Here is a 15,395-nt window from a genome sequence, read left to right as displayed (position 1 = left end):
ACAAAGGGACTAGGTGTGTTGAGCATTTTAATCAGTGTGCCACTGGGAACTTATTTAAGGTGAAATTTCTGATATGTATGAAATTAATCAGCATGGAATATTAAAGATTGCTATTTAGCAGAGTAATTTTTTGTTGTTGTTGAAATAACTTCATCTATTCAGTATATTTAACCTCTTCTTAGCTTGGTGAAGAGCAGAGAAGGGGCGAGTTTTTCTTTTGAGAAGTTATTTAAACAACTTCTTTAAATGACATTTAATTATTGGAAAAGGTGTAGGAATGGGAAAGAGAGTGCCTTTGCTCTCCTAGAGATAGACAAGATCCTGACAAGACTGTGAGGACATTGAGGTGAGTCACAAAGGTCAAATGCCAAACTTGCTCAGATGGGCAATAACAAATGTATTTTTTCTTCTATTACTTGATGAAATTCTTGGTAAACTTTACTGTATTCCTGACAGCGGCCAGAAGGCAGGCATTAAATTGTATGGAATAAACGTAGCATGTACTGACTTTGTGAGTTCTACAGATCATGTGTGTATTTAACAAATTACATTATTTTAATGGCTCCAAAAATAAAAGAGCAGGTCTTGTCTATTTTGCATTTTCTATGTAATTTACATGATAAATAGAGCTGAAGGGAGCAAAATACTCTCTAAGCAGTTCATCCTACCTTTGGTAGGATTTATGTAGAAGGACTGCAGAACAAACCAAAATCAGGAGCAAAAGAAAATGCTAAGAAGTTGTATAATTAATAAATATGTTTTAAAAAAAAAAGCACAAGTATGAAATGGTACTATTGGTTGTTGAATTACATATTTTGCGGATGATAAATGTGCAGATATGTGATAGCTATCTAACATTTCAGACCAGTCCTCCACCAACTTCAACCCAGTCACCAGAAAGCACCATAGACACCTCAATGAAAAAGGAGAAGCCAGCCATCTTGGATCTGTATATACCACCTCCACCAGCTGTTCCATATTCTCCTCGGTATGTAAATAAACATGCACTGAACGTACCGAACAAAACAGCCTTTATTATTTGTGTTTCTGTGTTGGTTTGCAGTTAGAGCTCTGTAAAAATCAGTTTGTGGAAAATGCAGATCGCAGACTTTCTATTAGTTCCTTAAATACCTAAGTTTACTTAAGCTTGTGCTTAAATGTATAAACTACCAGGACCATAATCGTAGATTTTTACTGTTGGAAGACTGTTGAGTGTTCTATAGATCAGTTATTCCCCGAACATAAATGGATATTGTCTTTTCTTTTGTTGTGGAGTTATGTTTTTACTTTTGTTTAAATCCAACTGTGCATACCAAGAAATCATTTTTCTGTCATATTTTCCTCTGCTGTGTTTAGCAAGTCTAGTAACTATTAAGATAGTTAGGATTGAAAGGAACTTGTTCTAAACTGTTAAACTTGCAAATTATATAACACAGGAATGTTCCCACTGAAGGGAAGGGAGAGTCAGTTCACTCCACCTCATTTTTTTCCCCTGTGGTATAAACTATAAAAATGCAGATCTGTGTGTACAAAGGGGGAAGGTTATGGTATGGCTAACTGTTGTTTGTTCTTACATCCTCATTGACTAATGCCAAAACCCTGCCAGCTGACCTGAGTAAGCAGTGGACAAAAGGGTTTCCAGGCAGGGAATGCTTCCTGACCTGCCCTGACACTCTACGTACACGTAGATTCTGCACAGAAACTTGGCTGACCTTTTGCTACAAGACTTGCATGGGAGGAGTGCTTGTCTCCTGTCATGTAAGGCCTAATCTGGAGACAGAGTTTGTACTACTGTAGTCTGCGGGGCAGTACAAGTCGGGGAAGGTTACCTACAAACTAAGGGTCTGGACTGACCTTGTTTTTTCCCCATTTTTCATGTTTATGTTTGCTCAATTCTTAATTAAAACAAAAAATGAAGTCTCTTAGTGGAAAAACAAGTATATGGATTTAACAAATCCATTTAGATTGTTTTGGTCTCTTAAATCACAGAATCACCGAGTTGCATCATTACATTTTAAGTGTGTTGGTGAATTATAGGTGCGTATGCTTGTTTTGTTTACCTATTTTTTTCCTAAGGAGTCACACAATTACATCTTGCTAGAAACACCTTTTGATATGAATTCTGCTGGCAGGGAAGGATGTAGCCATATGAGCTGGGGTAGTTGTCCTGGATGATGCAGGGAAAGGTAGTGGCTCGTGGGGTCTGCTGTTTGACTTCAACCTTTAAGTAAAGTATGAGAAGTTGTGGCAGACAGGAAGAGGGGAAAAGACAATTCTTTCACTGTGTTTGGTTATTTAACTTCACCTCTACATGTTTTGCTGCTATTTTGAAATGGCAGTACATTTGTGTGGTCCCTTTTTGCCCTCTGCCCCCACTATCCTGTTCTCCTCCCTTCCTGACATGGACCTTTTCTGGTCCAGTACTTACTGCTGGCACTGAGGAGAGAGAACTGTTTGTTCTCCCCAGGATGTGTTCTCCACATGGTGGTGTTGTAGGAGAGCTGTTTGCTTACACGTGGTTGTGGTGTAACACTTAGATGTAATTTCTGGTTTGTGAATCTCCGTAAGTAGCTTCCTCCTATTCACTGAAACGTAGCATAGGAAAAAATGTCAATACTGGGCTATGTACATACTTTAGAGAATCAACTGAATTTTTTTTTGCCTAACTTGGCTAGTTGCTTCAAGCAAGACTATAGCACGTACAGGAAAGGGGATCCAAAAATGGGAAAAATCCTAAGTTAGAGGGTGCCTTTTCTTCTAAAAAATTTTAACCACAACTGGTTCTACAAGTGGATGTTTCTAATGGAGGATAGATCTAGGAAAGGAGTCCTGTAGAATTAATTGCTCAAAATTGTTTAGATGTGCTATGAATTAATTACTGAAATTCTCAAGGGGATCCCACTTCTGGATGAAGAACTAGATGAATGTCCAGTGTCAGTTATTGGCCTCTTAACATGATTGAAAAGCATAGTTCCCTCCAAAGGAGACAGTAGATCTTGCCACTACAATTAGGGTAAATCTGTGGATGCACTCCTCTGCCTGAGCTGTTTACTGACCAGGCAGTGAATTGGGAGCTTTGATACCCTTAGGGCCTGCAGGTCTCATTCTCAAACGTCTTTCTAGGGTTGAATTACTGGCTCGTTCAAAGTGAATTAGCACGAAGGTGGTAACTTTCTCTTCTTCTTGGTGAATATGTTTAATGAAGTCTTTCATCACCTGACCTATTTTTTTCTTCAGTATGTTTGCAGCACAGTGACCATTATCAGGAGCATGACTGTGGGCTAGAAATATCTTTCAAGCCTACTCATGCTTGCAGAGTAAAATTCCTTTTAAGCTGCTAATTGAAGCAAACTGTCCTTTCAGAGATGAAAAGGGGAGTTTTCTATATGGAGGAGGCAGCAAACCCAGTCATCCATTACTTGGATCCAAGGGTGCCGAGTCTCCAAATAGTTTTCTGGATCAGGAAAGTAGAAGACGAAGGTTTACTATAGCTGATTCTGATCAGCTGCCTGGATATCATATGGAAGCAAATATACTGCCAGCCAAGATGAGAGAAAAAACACAGTCATATGGTGAGTCATTAGTCTTTTGTTACTGATATTCTGATAAATACTTAAGTTGTTTTTGAATAACTTGTTTTAGATAGCTACTCGTTTATTTAACCTCCACAAAGTCAGCACAAAGTGTGAATGAGATTGAAATTCCTACATCTAGAATAATTTCTCTTAAATGTTATTTCTTTAAGGAATGTCATGGGTTCCCCAAACTTAATTCAACTCCTCATAACCTTCACTCTGTTGCCTTCAGGAAAACCTCGTCCCTTGTCAATGCCTGCTGATGGGAGTTGGATAGGAGCTGCAGAACCCTTCTCAAGGCCACGAGCACCTGGAAGAAAAGGCAAGATTCTAAGTCTCATCCTCTTCCTAGAGCTCTCTTTAAGGTCTTGTTGTGAGAAATTGCCTAAATTAGGATCAAAGGATTAGCATTTGCATACCATTGAACCAATCCAAGATGACCGTTGGTTCTAACAGGAATGCCAAACAGTAGTTGTGAAATTTGTGAGCTTGTTCAGTTCTGGGGCTCAAGCTTTGTTTTTTGATCTTAAAATTTATGTCATTGTGAATAATAGTCTATAAATGATTACTTTTACTGTGGATATGTACTTGTCTCCTTACGTCACAGGTTTACTGTTTTTCTCTTACATAACTTTCCCTTTTTTTCTGCCAGGGAGAATCTTAGTGATTTTATGAAAAACTGCTTTTTTGATTAGTCTTTTGTTAGCTTACTGTAGAAGCTATTGTAGAAGCAATTTTTTTTCTCAGAAGTAAAATATAGGGTCTTTTAGAAGTTTCTTTTTGCTGCTGTTAGAAAACAACATTCTGAGGATGCCTCAGAGTGGATGAGGCACAAAAACTGATGTCAGATTAGATGGCTTTTTTTTTCTTTCCTGCAATGCCCTTCTCTTCCCTCCTACTCACTCCTTTCTTTCTGAAATACTACAAATCCTGTTAGAGTGGGAAATGAGAGTTGACTAGTTTATTCTTGAAATCAATTAGAAAAATGTGAATGTGTAATTCCAGGAAAAATAAGTTAAATTCTATTTTTTCTTCTGATAACGAGAAACATGAATGTGGAAGGATATTAGAAACAGACTAATTAGCAAGTCTCACAAAATGATCACCACATTCCAGGACTGTTATTTTGTGGTGGGTTTTGGTTTTTTTTTTCTTTTTTTTTTAACCTTGCTTCTTTGTTTACTTGCTTGTTATTAACACACAGAGTACCTAGATGTCTGTAGCAACAGCCACGTTCAGGAATCCAGGGAAGAGTTAAAACAGAGCAAGCATCACAAATCAACAATCAAAACCAAGGAAGTGCTTACATTTTTCTCTGCAAAATTAATATCTGTTGCTTAAAGTAATATTTGCAGCTTTTAAGGTAGTAACATGCATATAAATATGGATTCAGCTGTGGACTATATCACCTTGAATGAAATACCACAAGGAGATTTTCTAGGTCTGGCTTACGGTTCACATGAAGGTAGTCTACATTAGCTGTTGTAAGAGAATTTGGAATGTAACAGTCAGTGTTCTCTATGTGCTAAATGCTTAAAAAAAAAAAGAGACACTTAAAAGCCATAATTTTATTGGCAGCTGTTTATGTCCAGGTGTTTTATTAAAGGTAACCAGAATTTGGGAACTGCTATTAGTATTTCTACGGAGCATTATAAAAATTAAAAATAATATATATATGAATGGAGTAATGGTTGTTTTGAAACCAATAATAATTAGTTTTCCTCCTTCTGTTCCCGCAGGTGAAGATGTCCTCTGCAGGTACTTCAGTAATGAAAGGATACCCCCAATCATTGAAGAAAGTCCCTCCACACAACACCCCTTTTCAAGGCCAATGTCTGAGAAGCAGTTAGTAAGGGGAATGGATTATATTCGAGGCAGCAGGTGTTTTATGAACACAGACCTCCACAACAGTGCAACAATTCCTTTTCAAGAGGAAGGCGCTAAAAAGTCCTCTGTTACATCATCCACAAAATCCTCCTCTGCAGAGCCCTCACTACTGGTCAGTTGGATCACAAGACTTAAATTGTTGACTCATTGACTGCTGATCGCAGGATTGTTACCCAAGTGCCTTGGTTCATCAGTCAGACTTCTCTGCTTTTCAGCTTAACTGATGCATAGCAACTAATGCAGTGTTCTTTTCCAGAAGAATCTTATATTCTTGCCTTTTTGTTTTTGATTTTTTTGATGCATCAGAGGGTTTTGTAGTGCAAGGAGGAAAGAAAAATAAAGTTGTTCTTAATGGCCAAAAGTTGAGAGTTAGTTCCTTGGAAAACAAGTAAATGTTCGTGATACAGAGACCACACATGACTTGAAAGCTGTATAACTACTCAGAGGAAACCTTTGTAATACAGTAAATTTCAGTGGTACTTCATTTGTCTGAATGCTCAAAGTCTGATGTGACTGGCTGGATGTCATGATATGTAGAGCTCAGTGAAAGTTGTGTTACTTCCCTGACCAGGAAAGGCAAGGAGGCAAATAGTGGTTTGGTGCAACTTAGAAATACATTGCAAGATCTTACTGCATAAGATCAAGGATAAGTATGAGGATGTAGAAATAGCATTGCCATTCTTTCTCTGATGTTCAACTTCTGAGGAAGGTCATAGGAAGAGGGATCTCTTATCTGGAGATGTTTGGAAGTTGGACTAGTTTAACTGTAGATCTGTCCAACCTGATTTATCTTGTTATTGAAATCATAGTACAAATAAAGCACACTGAACAACTGAAGTGCTCATCCATAAAGATCTATGAATTGTGACAATATGCCATGGAGATGCACCTGTAGAGGTGGTAAAAGAATATATATATATATATATTTCCTTAATTGTTTAAGAATGATTTGCTGTTAACCAAAGTAATCTTTTAAAAACGGTCCTGTTGGACTTAAGAGGATTTTACAGTGGTTTAGTTTTTGAAAGATGTGTTAGTTTTTACGAAGTGTGCTATGATACATTACAATTGCAAAGGTATCTCGCTATTTTAAATGTAGCTCATTTTTTTCCCCTCCAGAATTTTGAAGTAGCATTGGGTATCTTGGGAGGAAAATAAAATTTCTTAAAGAAAAGAAGAGGTATTAAAGGGGTATTGTTTAAAATTGAATGTACATAAGATTGTTTGTATGCAAACAGTTGTTTAATTTAAATTTTAAATATAGTTGTATATATTTTTTACTCAACAGAGTTTGTACCTTCCTGTCTGCGGTACTGTGCATGAATTAGTCAAATGAAAGAAAAAAGGAAGTCTTTGGTATTCCCCACTAATTTTAAGGCTATTTTCATAGATATTATATTGCCAACAGCTTTTCTTCCTTTAGTCTTGCTGAAGAGAAGTCAAATTTATAGTTAATAATTGGTGGGGAAAGAGGGAGGTTAAACACTACTTTGCACTTTGGACTGGGGCAGGAATTGTACCTGACAACATATTAAAAGCATACCATAATTCTGTCTATGGAGATGTAACCTTTCTCCTGCAACATGTTCTTGAAATTGTGCTGCAGCCAGCCCTGCAGAGACATGGCGTTAAGTTCAGTTCTGAATTAATTACGTTTGATCGTTTCTCACTGGTGATTTAAGTGAGGGCTGGTTTGGACCTCTTTGATCCTAGCAGATTATATTATGGTAATCTTGTGCAACTCTTCTCAACCTCTGACATGGCATCTATAGTAGGAACATAGGCAAACACAGTTGCAGTGCAGTTGAATCTTAGACCAGTTCTGGTCCTGTCTCTGAGAGGAGGGGACAAACTTCCATGTTATAGGCACTGTGTTTTTCAGTCCCAAATTGACTGAACCTTTTTAAATAAGCAATACTAGTCAGTTCAGATAATGTGCCTGACTGGGGGAGGATGCACCTTGGTGTATTCATTCGTGCATGTTGATACAGAAGAAACAATAGAAGTACTTGGTATCTTAAGGTCCCCATCAGCGTGTTTTTGAGACACTGAGAACTCAGTTTTGGTTCCTTTGTTCAGTTAGGTTCTCTTGTAGTTTGCTCTAAGAGCCGTGGAAGGAGCTTGATCTAATTGATCTAATTTAACAAATAGCTTTAAATCAGTTCATCTATGAAGAAAGAGGAATTCTTAAGCATTTAGGCAGTGACTCGTTTCTAAATATTTTGTTGCCTGAATACAAGCTTAACAACAAACAGAAAAACTTAACTATATATTCTCCTCTCCGTGCTCCAATGTTTCGACCATGCTAAGTACTGAATGTGACCTTTTGTCAGTCATCAAGGGTATCCAAGAGCAGATTGTATACAGCAAGAGGTGTCTGGCTCTTATGAACATGGGAAACATACTTTTCTGGAAATTACTAGAAGTTTTATTTTTGTTTCCACTGCAAGTTAGCCAAGATCATCGAGAACTGTGAACTTGTTCTCTCTTAAGTTGTGTATGTTTTTCAATTAAAAAAAGCAAATAATGCTGGTGGCTTTTTTGTATCTTTGTTTTTCTCCCCTCTGAATTTTATGCATCACTATTGATAGGCCTTTGGCTGTTGGAGTGTATGTACACAGAATAAATGTAGCAGAACCCCATAAACCTGTTTTTGTTGCAAAAGCTACATCATTGCTACTGTGAATTTACTCTGTGCTCTTCTAAGTTACCATGTCATCTTGATATTTTTGTATGCAAGTATTGTTTAGAGCTCACTGTATGCTGCAAACCCTTTTATGTGGTGTATGATATGTAGGAGTCTTTCTCTGGGAAGATGGCATTTTATTGACTTTGGAAGAGAGGTATTTTTCCTCTTGGATAACCCAGTGTAAAAGCTCAAATATATATTCACAGTAATAATAAGCTATTTTGAGTTACAGTATGAATTGTAGATATCGGATGTGTGTGTGGCCTTCATACCCCTGACCCTCTCCTTTATCCATCTCTTGTAAAGTTTTAATACAACTACTTCATTTATGTGAAGGAAACAGTCCAACACAGTGACCTAAAATGTGGCCATCTCCCTGGTTTTAAAAGCATGGGCTGCAAGGAATATGTGTGGCTGAAAGACTTATGGGAGCAGACTCTATTCTTATCAGTATCTGCAAGGGAAAAGACGAGTATCAGTGTAGGAAGGACCAACATGAAATGCAAGGGACAGTAGAAAGCATGTATTTAAGAGCAAGCTTTACTTTTCTGTGAAAAGCACTCTACTTGAGATGGCTTGTTTTCCTATGTGGCTTGTCTTCCATAGTAAATAAAGATTAAAACACCTAATCTTCTCTTTTTTTGTGCATAACATGAAGTATTAAAAAATTGATGTTTAGCAAATAGCACCGTGGTACTATCATTGCCATTTTGGAGAAATGCTGTTGTTTGTTTGGGAGAATGGTTTAAAATGTGGCAAAGACCTGTACCAGTGGATGTCATAATATTCCTGAAAGGGATGGTTTTTCTTCTTTGCAGTAATGGCTCCTGTTAGAAGATCTAGTGTATGAAGAAGTGTTAAAAAATTGACTTCTTCAGATAATTCTTCCTGCATTTTAATCTCATCTATAAATGGTGAAATCTGTTCTGAACTTTTGTAATAATTTTTCCTACTCACCACTTGGAACCATATTAATTGAAAAGTGAGGTGAAACGTCAGGAAAGTCTTAACTCTGAAAGAATCTTTACCCAAGAAATCAAACTTGTAAGAATGTGATTACTTAAGTCTGTACCCTGTACAATGAGTGTAGAGGGTACTCTGTAGTTTTTGGAGAGGGGAGAAAAAAGACACAGCTAGGAATAATTGCTGTTTTAATCTCAGAAAAAATTGATGTATTAAGTTGAACACTTATTATACAGAAACTTGGCTTGTCTCTTTGTACTGAAGGTAAGTATGTGTATCTGTGATAATAAAAGCTATGGCTACATTAACTTTTCCAGTGAGTGCAACATGTGTAACCAGATATATATTTAGTACAGTACCACACAGTATTTGCTGTGAGTGCTCTGGTATGGTGTCAGAATGACATGATTCCTTAAATATATATATGTAAAAAAAACACCACAGAAATGAAAATATTTGGTACTTTTGCTATGTGCACAGTGACATAGTGTTTCAGGAATGTACACTTCAAATATATTGAACAGGCTTCAGTTTTAGCCTGCAGAGTATTTGCAAGCCTGGGTGTTCCCATATATAAACATTGCAAGAAAATATTATTCTTGATAGTAATGTGCAAGAGGAAATAAGATATAAAAATTAATACTAATGGCTTGAAGAGGGAGTTTGGGGCAATTCTTAAAGCCGTGTGTTTTCTCTACTACTGTGGATAGTGAAATTAGCCTGTGTATGGATTCTTAATGACCAATTGAGGTGGACGGAGAATTGAGTTATACTAATCAGTGAATGGATTGTTTTTTCCTTCTCCTAAGCAGGTTGTTTTAAAAACAGTGTATATAAGCCAAGTGTACATTGAGCTGAAAAGAAGAAAACAATCTAAACTTTTCCAAGCCAGGAAACAGATGGTGAAGTTGACTACCTTCGGAGTTGGAGAGGGTAAAGAATTTTCTCTGTATGAAAACTATTTGTATACAAATCTTTTTTCCTGTTTTATCACAGGTGGTCTTCACAAATTGCTCTGTACATGTAGCCACATCTTAAATAGACCAAGTTAAACTCTTCATCAGGCCATAACTAGGATCTTGATGCTACGTCTTGTACCATGAATTAGAAAAGCTTATGCTTTATGGGTTATTTGATGTAAACAGATTTTGTTGCGTTGTAAAACTGAGAACATTGTGTGACTTCTTATCCATCTTTTTGGAGCAGTCCAAAAAGACTTGGTTCAGAGAAGGAAGAAATAGGAGCAAGTTTAAATTGAATGTGTGGATCTGTGTTCTTGTCAAACACCCTGTCAGCAGCATAGCAGCGCTGCATGAAGACAGCCTACACAAGTTTCTGCTGTGCCCGTTTATTTCTACTGCTACATTTGTGTGGTGCTGCAGTATGAAACAAGGGCAGTCACTGAGTGTATATATAGCTCCACGTGTGGCACTTGAGCTGTTAGAGGCATGAGATAAGCAGTCAAGAACCGCTGTTTAAATGTTTTTCCAAGTTCTGCTGTCTATGTTGCTGCAGCATTAGTTTAAAATAGTAAGCTCTGTCTATCCTGTAACTGTACAATATGAACCCAGGTCTCGTGTGTATGTGCATAGCCAGAGGTTTTGCTGCCTTTTGTGGTAGTTGCTAAGTGCTAGCAGCATTGTATTATGTCCTGCTGGGCCACATGTAGCGGTACAAAAGATTAGCTAGGTTGGGTTTCACTGGACTTCATCCAGAAGTAGTAGGTAGGTCAGATTGGAAAATCATATTGTTGGCTCTGTAATTTTAAGAAGTTGTGATTTTTTGTTTTAATTATACACGTGACATATGAAATGGGCAGAGGTTGACTGTTGCACGTATTTTGCCAATTGGAAGAAAAATGAGAACTAAATATTCTGTGAGGGGGGAAAATGCAGACCCTTGGGTGTCCTCCAGTTTCTGCCGGTGAGAGAGATGTGTTTGGTTTAGCAAGACATGGAATAGATGTAAACATTTATTTTTAAACCTCCTTGTGTGGCCACCTCAGTTGTTACTTAGGATAATGTAAACCACTGGCCTTCCCTCTGAAAGTGGAATTAATCTTAGGCACATTTTTGGGAGAGAGCAAAGATATCTTTCTGGTGCTTATATGTTTTGTTAAACTGGATATGGAGTTAAAAGAATTAACCACAGAATGAATGAGGTACAGTGCTGATTTTCAGGGAAAATCCCTGGTTAGATCTGTGGCTGTTTGTTCTTTGGACTCTGGTGAGGATGAAAGCTCCCCAGGTGCTGTGGCAGTTTGGCAGCTAGGCCGCAGCCAAAGTATCAGAGGTAACCATCTTCATTGTACGGCCCCACTGCAAGTAAAATGAGTTAGTTGCTTGTTATTTTTCTTGCTGTAAGTGAACTATCAGGATTGGATGGGTCAGTGTGGGAGCTACTGGGCCCAATCTGCAGAGGAGGTCTTAAGAGAGCAGTGGACTGTGCTTGCTACTTGTCCCTGAGTCTTTGAAGCTCCTCTGGCAGAGCCTTGTGACTTTTGCTTAGAGGCTTTCTGAATTAGGAAATAATTTCTAAAAGCCATAGAAAATGCCATAGCCTTAACTAACAGACATGTTTAACAGCTTTTCCGAGTAGCTACACGCTTCTTAGTGCTACTTATTAACATGCTTCCCTATTCCTTCTCTCACTAGCTGCTTCCAGTGCAAGTATTTCTAAAGAAATCTTCACTTGTTTTCAGTGGAAGTTAATAAAAAGTATGTAGTCACAACCAGTGGATAAAGTTTTATCCAAAGTGGGTGAAGAAAGCAACCAAAAATAAACTCCTACATTAAGGACAATAACCTTATGAACAATACTGAATAATAATGAAACTAAGGATTTTCACCCCTTTGAAATGATCAATCAAACTTCAGCATCTGCGTTTTCAGTGGTTGTTTTATTACAAGATCAGTAGTTCAGATGTTGTAGGTTCTTTTAGAGCTACTGGAGGGTGTTAAATGTCCCTCTACAAAACACAAACAATACCTTATGCATGAGGTGGCTGTTGCTGCCCCAAACTGACTGAATGTCCCACTGAAGATGTGGAAATTTAAAAATATTTTGTATGTGTCTTCAGGTGTTTTTGTTTTTTTTTTTTTGCGGGAGTTGGTGTAATTGAGTATGACAGAGAAATAACTGATCTCCAAAATTTATTATTTCCCTTCCATCTTCCTGTCTACCTTTCTCTTCTCTAAATTAAGGCCAAGGGATTTTACAGGAATTTATCTCACAAACAGCTATAAAATGTTTAATATTTATAACATGATCTAGTTTGTTTCATTGTCTGAGCTCTCCGCTAAAAATAGCACTGCCTGCAAGGCAGCATTTCCAAGCTCTTGGTTCATCTAAGAATTCCTCTCTGCTTACTCAGCTGCCAGATTAGACTCTACTTTGAAGCTTCATACGCCACCCCAAGCAGTAGCTGGCCCTCAAACTATAAACAAACTGGCCTTTTATTGGGGGAGAGCAAATAAGGTATGCTTTTTCTTCTAGCTCTCCAACTTTGTATCTCTGGATTTGCGGGTCCTTTTGGGAAGATGGGTGGGGACCTGCTGCACAGGCCCCTCCCTTTTCTAGCCTTTTCTTCTCCTGCTGCCTATTGATTTCCTTGGCAGCACAGAGAGAAGCAGGAGACTATCAGCTGCAGCAGTAGATGCCCGCTCCTCCTTCTCAGGAGCTGGGAATGGACTTGGCTCAACTCTCAGAGTATATATCTAGAAAGTTTTTGTTTGAGAAGATACAGGAAGTACAAACATCTAGGATCAAGCCCATCTAGTTATTTCCCAGTGGGAAATGCTTGTTTAAGATGCTGCCAAAACACAACTGGGTGTTAACTCTAGAAGAAGAAGTAGTGACCACAGTGGTGCTCTTCTGCTATCATGCAGGAGAATGAAGCATGAAAACCTGTGAAGGTTTTTTCAGGAATGGGTTTGATTTTTCACTATCCAGTGTGGGTTTGTGAAGGGCAGGTCCTGCTTGACCAAACCGATCTCATTCTATGATCTAGTGACCTACCTAGTGAATGAGGGAAAGGCTGTTGGTATGGTCAACCTTGACTTCAGCAAAGCCTTTGACACTGTCTCCCACGGTATTCTCCTGGAAAACTGGCAGCCCATGGCTTGGACAGATATGCTCTTTGATGGGTAAGGAATTGGCTGGAGGGCCTGGTCCAGAGAGTGGTGGTGAATGGAGTTAAATCCAGCTGGTGACTGGTCATGAGTGGTGTTCCCTGCGAGTTGGTACTGAGGCCTGTCCTCTTCAATATCTTTATTGGGGACCTGGATGAGGGCATTGTGTGCACCCTAAGTTTACAGATGATACCATGTTGGCAGGAAGTGTCGATCTGCCTGGGGGTAGCAAGGCCCTTCAGTGGGATCTGGACAGGCTGGATCACTGGGCTGTAGTTGATGGGATGAGGTTCAACCAGACGAAGTGCCCAGACCTGCACTTTGGCCACAGCAACCCCAGGTAATGTTACAGGCTTGGGGCATAGTGGCTGGAAGATTGTGTAGAGGAAACAGACCTGGGGGTGCTGGTCAGTGCTCAGCTGAACATAAGCCAGCAGTGCACCCAGGTGACCAAGAAGGCCAATGGTATCCAGACTTGCTGGTGAGGGGTCTGGAGCACAGGCCTTATGAGGAGCAGCTGAGGGAACTGGGCTTGTTCAGTCTGAAGAAGAGGAGGCTCAGGGGAGACCTTATAGCCCTCTGTAACTACCTGAAGGGATGTTGTAGTGAGATGGGGGTCGGCCTCTTCTTTAGTGTAACTAGTGATAGGACTTGAGGGAATGTCTTCAATTTGCCCTAGAGGAGATTCAGGCTGGGTGTTAGGAAATAATTATTCTGAAAGAGTGGTAGGTGCTGGGAGGGGCTGCCCAGAGAAGTGGTGGATTCACCGACTCTGGAGGTATTCAAGGAACATTTAGAGATTTTGCTGAGGGACATGGTTTAGTGAAAACTACTGGTGACAGGCTGGATGATCTTGTAGGTCTTTTCCAGCCTTATGATTCTATGATTTGTCTGAGTTAGGTGGTCAGGTAGGGAATTTCCTTCCATCCCCATTGCTGCTGTTTCGTGTGCTGGGAACGAGGTAACCCTCACCCCTGCATACCAGTAGAGGAGGGAAGAAATGGGAGTGATGGGCTGGGTCATACACCTTGTGCCCTGCAGTAAAAATATGATCATTCTTGATGTGAGTGTGGTCCCAACAAACTGAAGATCAGAAAGTGTTTGAGTATACTTCAACAGCAGATGAGTCTGGGAAACTGAAAACCAGAGTAAAAGGCTAACCTGGTTAAGAGGCACAAATTGTGGAAGAGTGAATGCATTTTGGGAGATATTCTGCATCACAGCATATTAACACAGGCAATGTTAGGGAAACAATATTCTAAAAGCAAACAAAACAAAAATAAATGGATTAGTCAACCTGTGCTTTTGGTTCTTAGTACAGAATGAGCTTATTTTAATTTAACTAGTATTAGGTAGAAAGACTTTTGTCAAATGAAAGGAGACAGGGAAGCTGGGGTTGGATAAGCAACAAGATGTTGCAAAGCAAGGCACAAACACCAGTGGGTACACGTGTGAATGAACCTGGCCAGAGGAAAAGTGCTTGAGTTGCTTCTGTTTAAAATTTACTGTTGTGCTCACAATGAATATGATCTGTGTGGGGGGAATCCTCTAGCAGGATGTGGAAGAGGCTAAAATTTCAGTATCGTGATTCATTTCCCCAGTGGTTGACCAAAGGTGAGAGTATGGTGGGAAGCTGCCGTGAAAAATACTTCCATTGCTGCTAATAAATGGCAGGGAACAAAAAAGAAAAACAAAACACCACCAGTATTTCAGAAATCCTGAACTAGCTCTTTCGACTGACATGTGAAACCTCCCTGAGTTCACTACTGCAAATGTGAATTTCACTCTTTGTTTCCAGGGAAATATTTGAAATTTTTCAAATTTCAGAAGATTTTGGGACACTCTGTGGTCTCACAGCGTACTTATTGCTCATATATCTGGGTGAGATGGGGGGTGTTTTGGCAAGGGTATATTAGTCTGACTGTCTTGACTCAGGGAAGGAACTGCAAGATGAGAGTTGCACCAGCCTAACGGGTTTGACACAGGCTCTTCGGGTTGCACATGTATAATGTCTGCATCCTTAGATGAAGCAAAAATCAGTTATGAGGAAAATAAAAAGCAAAAGTATGGGCTGCAAGTCATTAGTGGAAGAAGAGGTGCTTATTTCTCTGATGGCTCTCTGTTACTTCTACCTACCTTTCAACCTTCAAC

General features: G+C 39.1%; 1 protein-coding gene across 1 annotated transcript in view; it reads left to right on the top strand.

Annotated features, from left to right (window-relative positions):
* Window positions 1-7,596, top strand: part of CNKSR3 (CNKSR family member 3) — a 59,511-nt gene extending 51,915 nt beyond the window's left edge. The window contains exons 10-13 of the mRNA XM_065732617.1: window positions 864-988; window positions 3,364-3,572; window positions 3,808-3,909; window positions 5,315-7,596. Coding sequence (XP_065588689.1) covers window positions 864-988; window positions 3,364-3,572; window positions 3,808-3,909; window positions 5,315-5,613 — 735 coding nt within the window. The 3' untranslated portion in view covers window positions 5,614-7,596. The remainder of the gene's footprint in view (window positions 1-863; window positions 989-3,363; window positions 3,573-3,807; window positions 3,910-5,314) is intronic.
* Window positions 7,597-15,395: the final 7,799 nt, after the last annotated feature.

This window comes from Cyrtonyx montezumae, unplaced genomic scaffold, assembly GCF_038088225.1.
Source record: "Cyrtonyx montezumae isolate F1298 unplaced genomic scaffold, pur_monq_1.0 scaffold_0, whole genome shotgun sequence".
Lineage (NCBI taxonomy): Eukaryota > Metazoa > Chordata > Aves > Galliformes > Odontophoridae > Cyrtonyx > Cyrtonyx montezumae.
The sequence above is the reverse complement of the archived record's forward strand: the minus strand, read 5'-3'. Positions and strand labels throughout refer to the sequence as shown.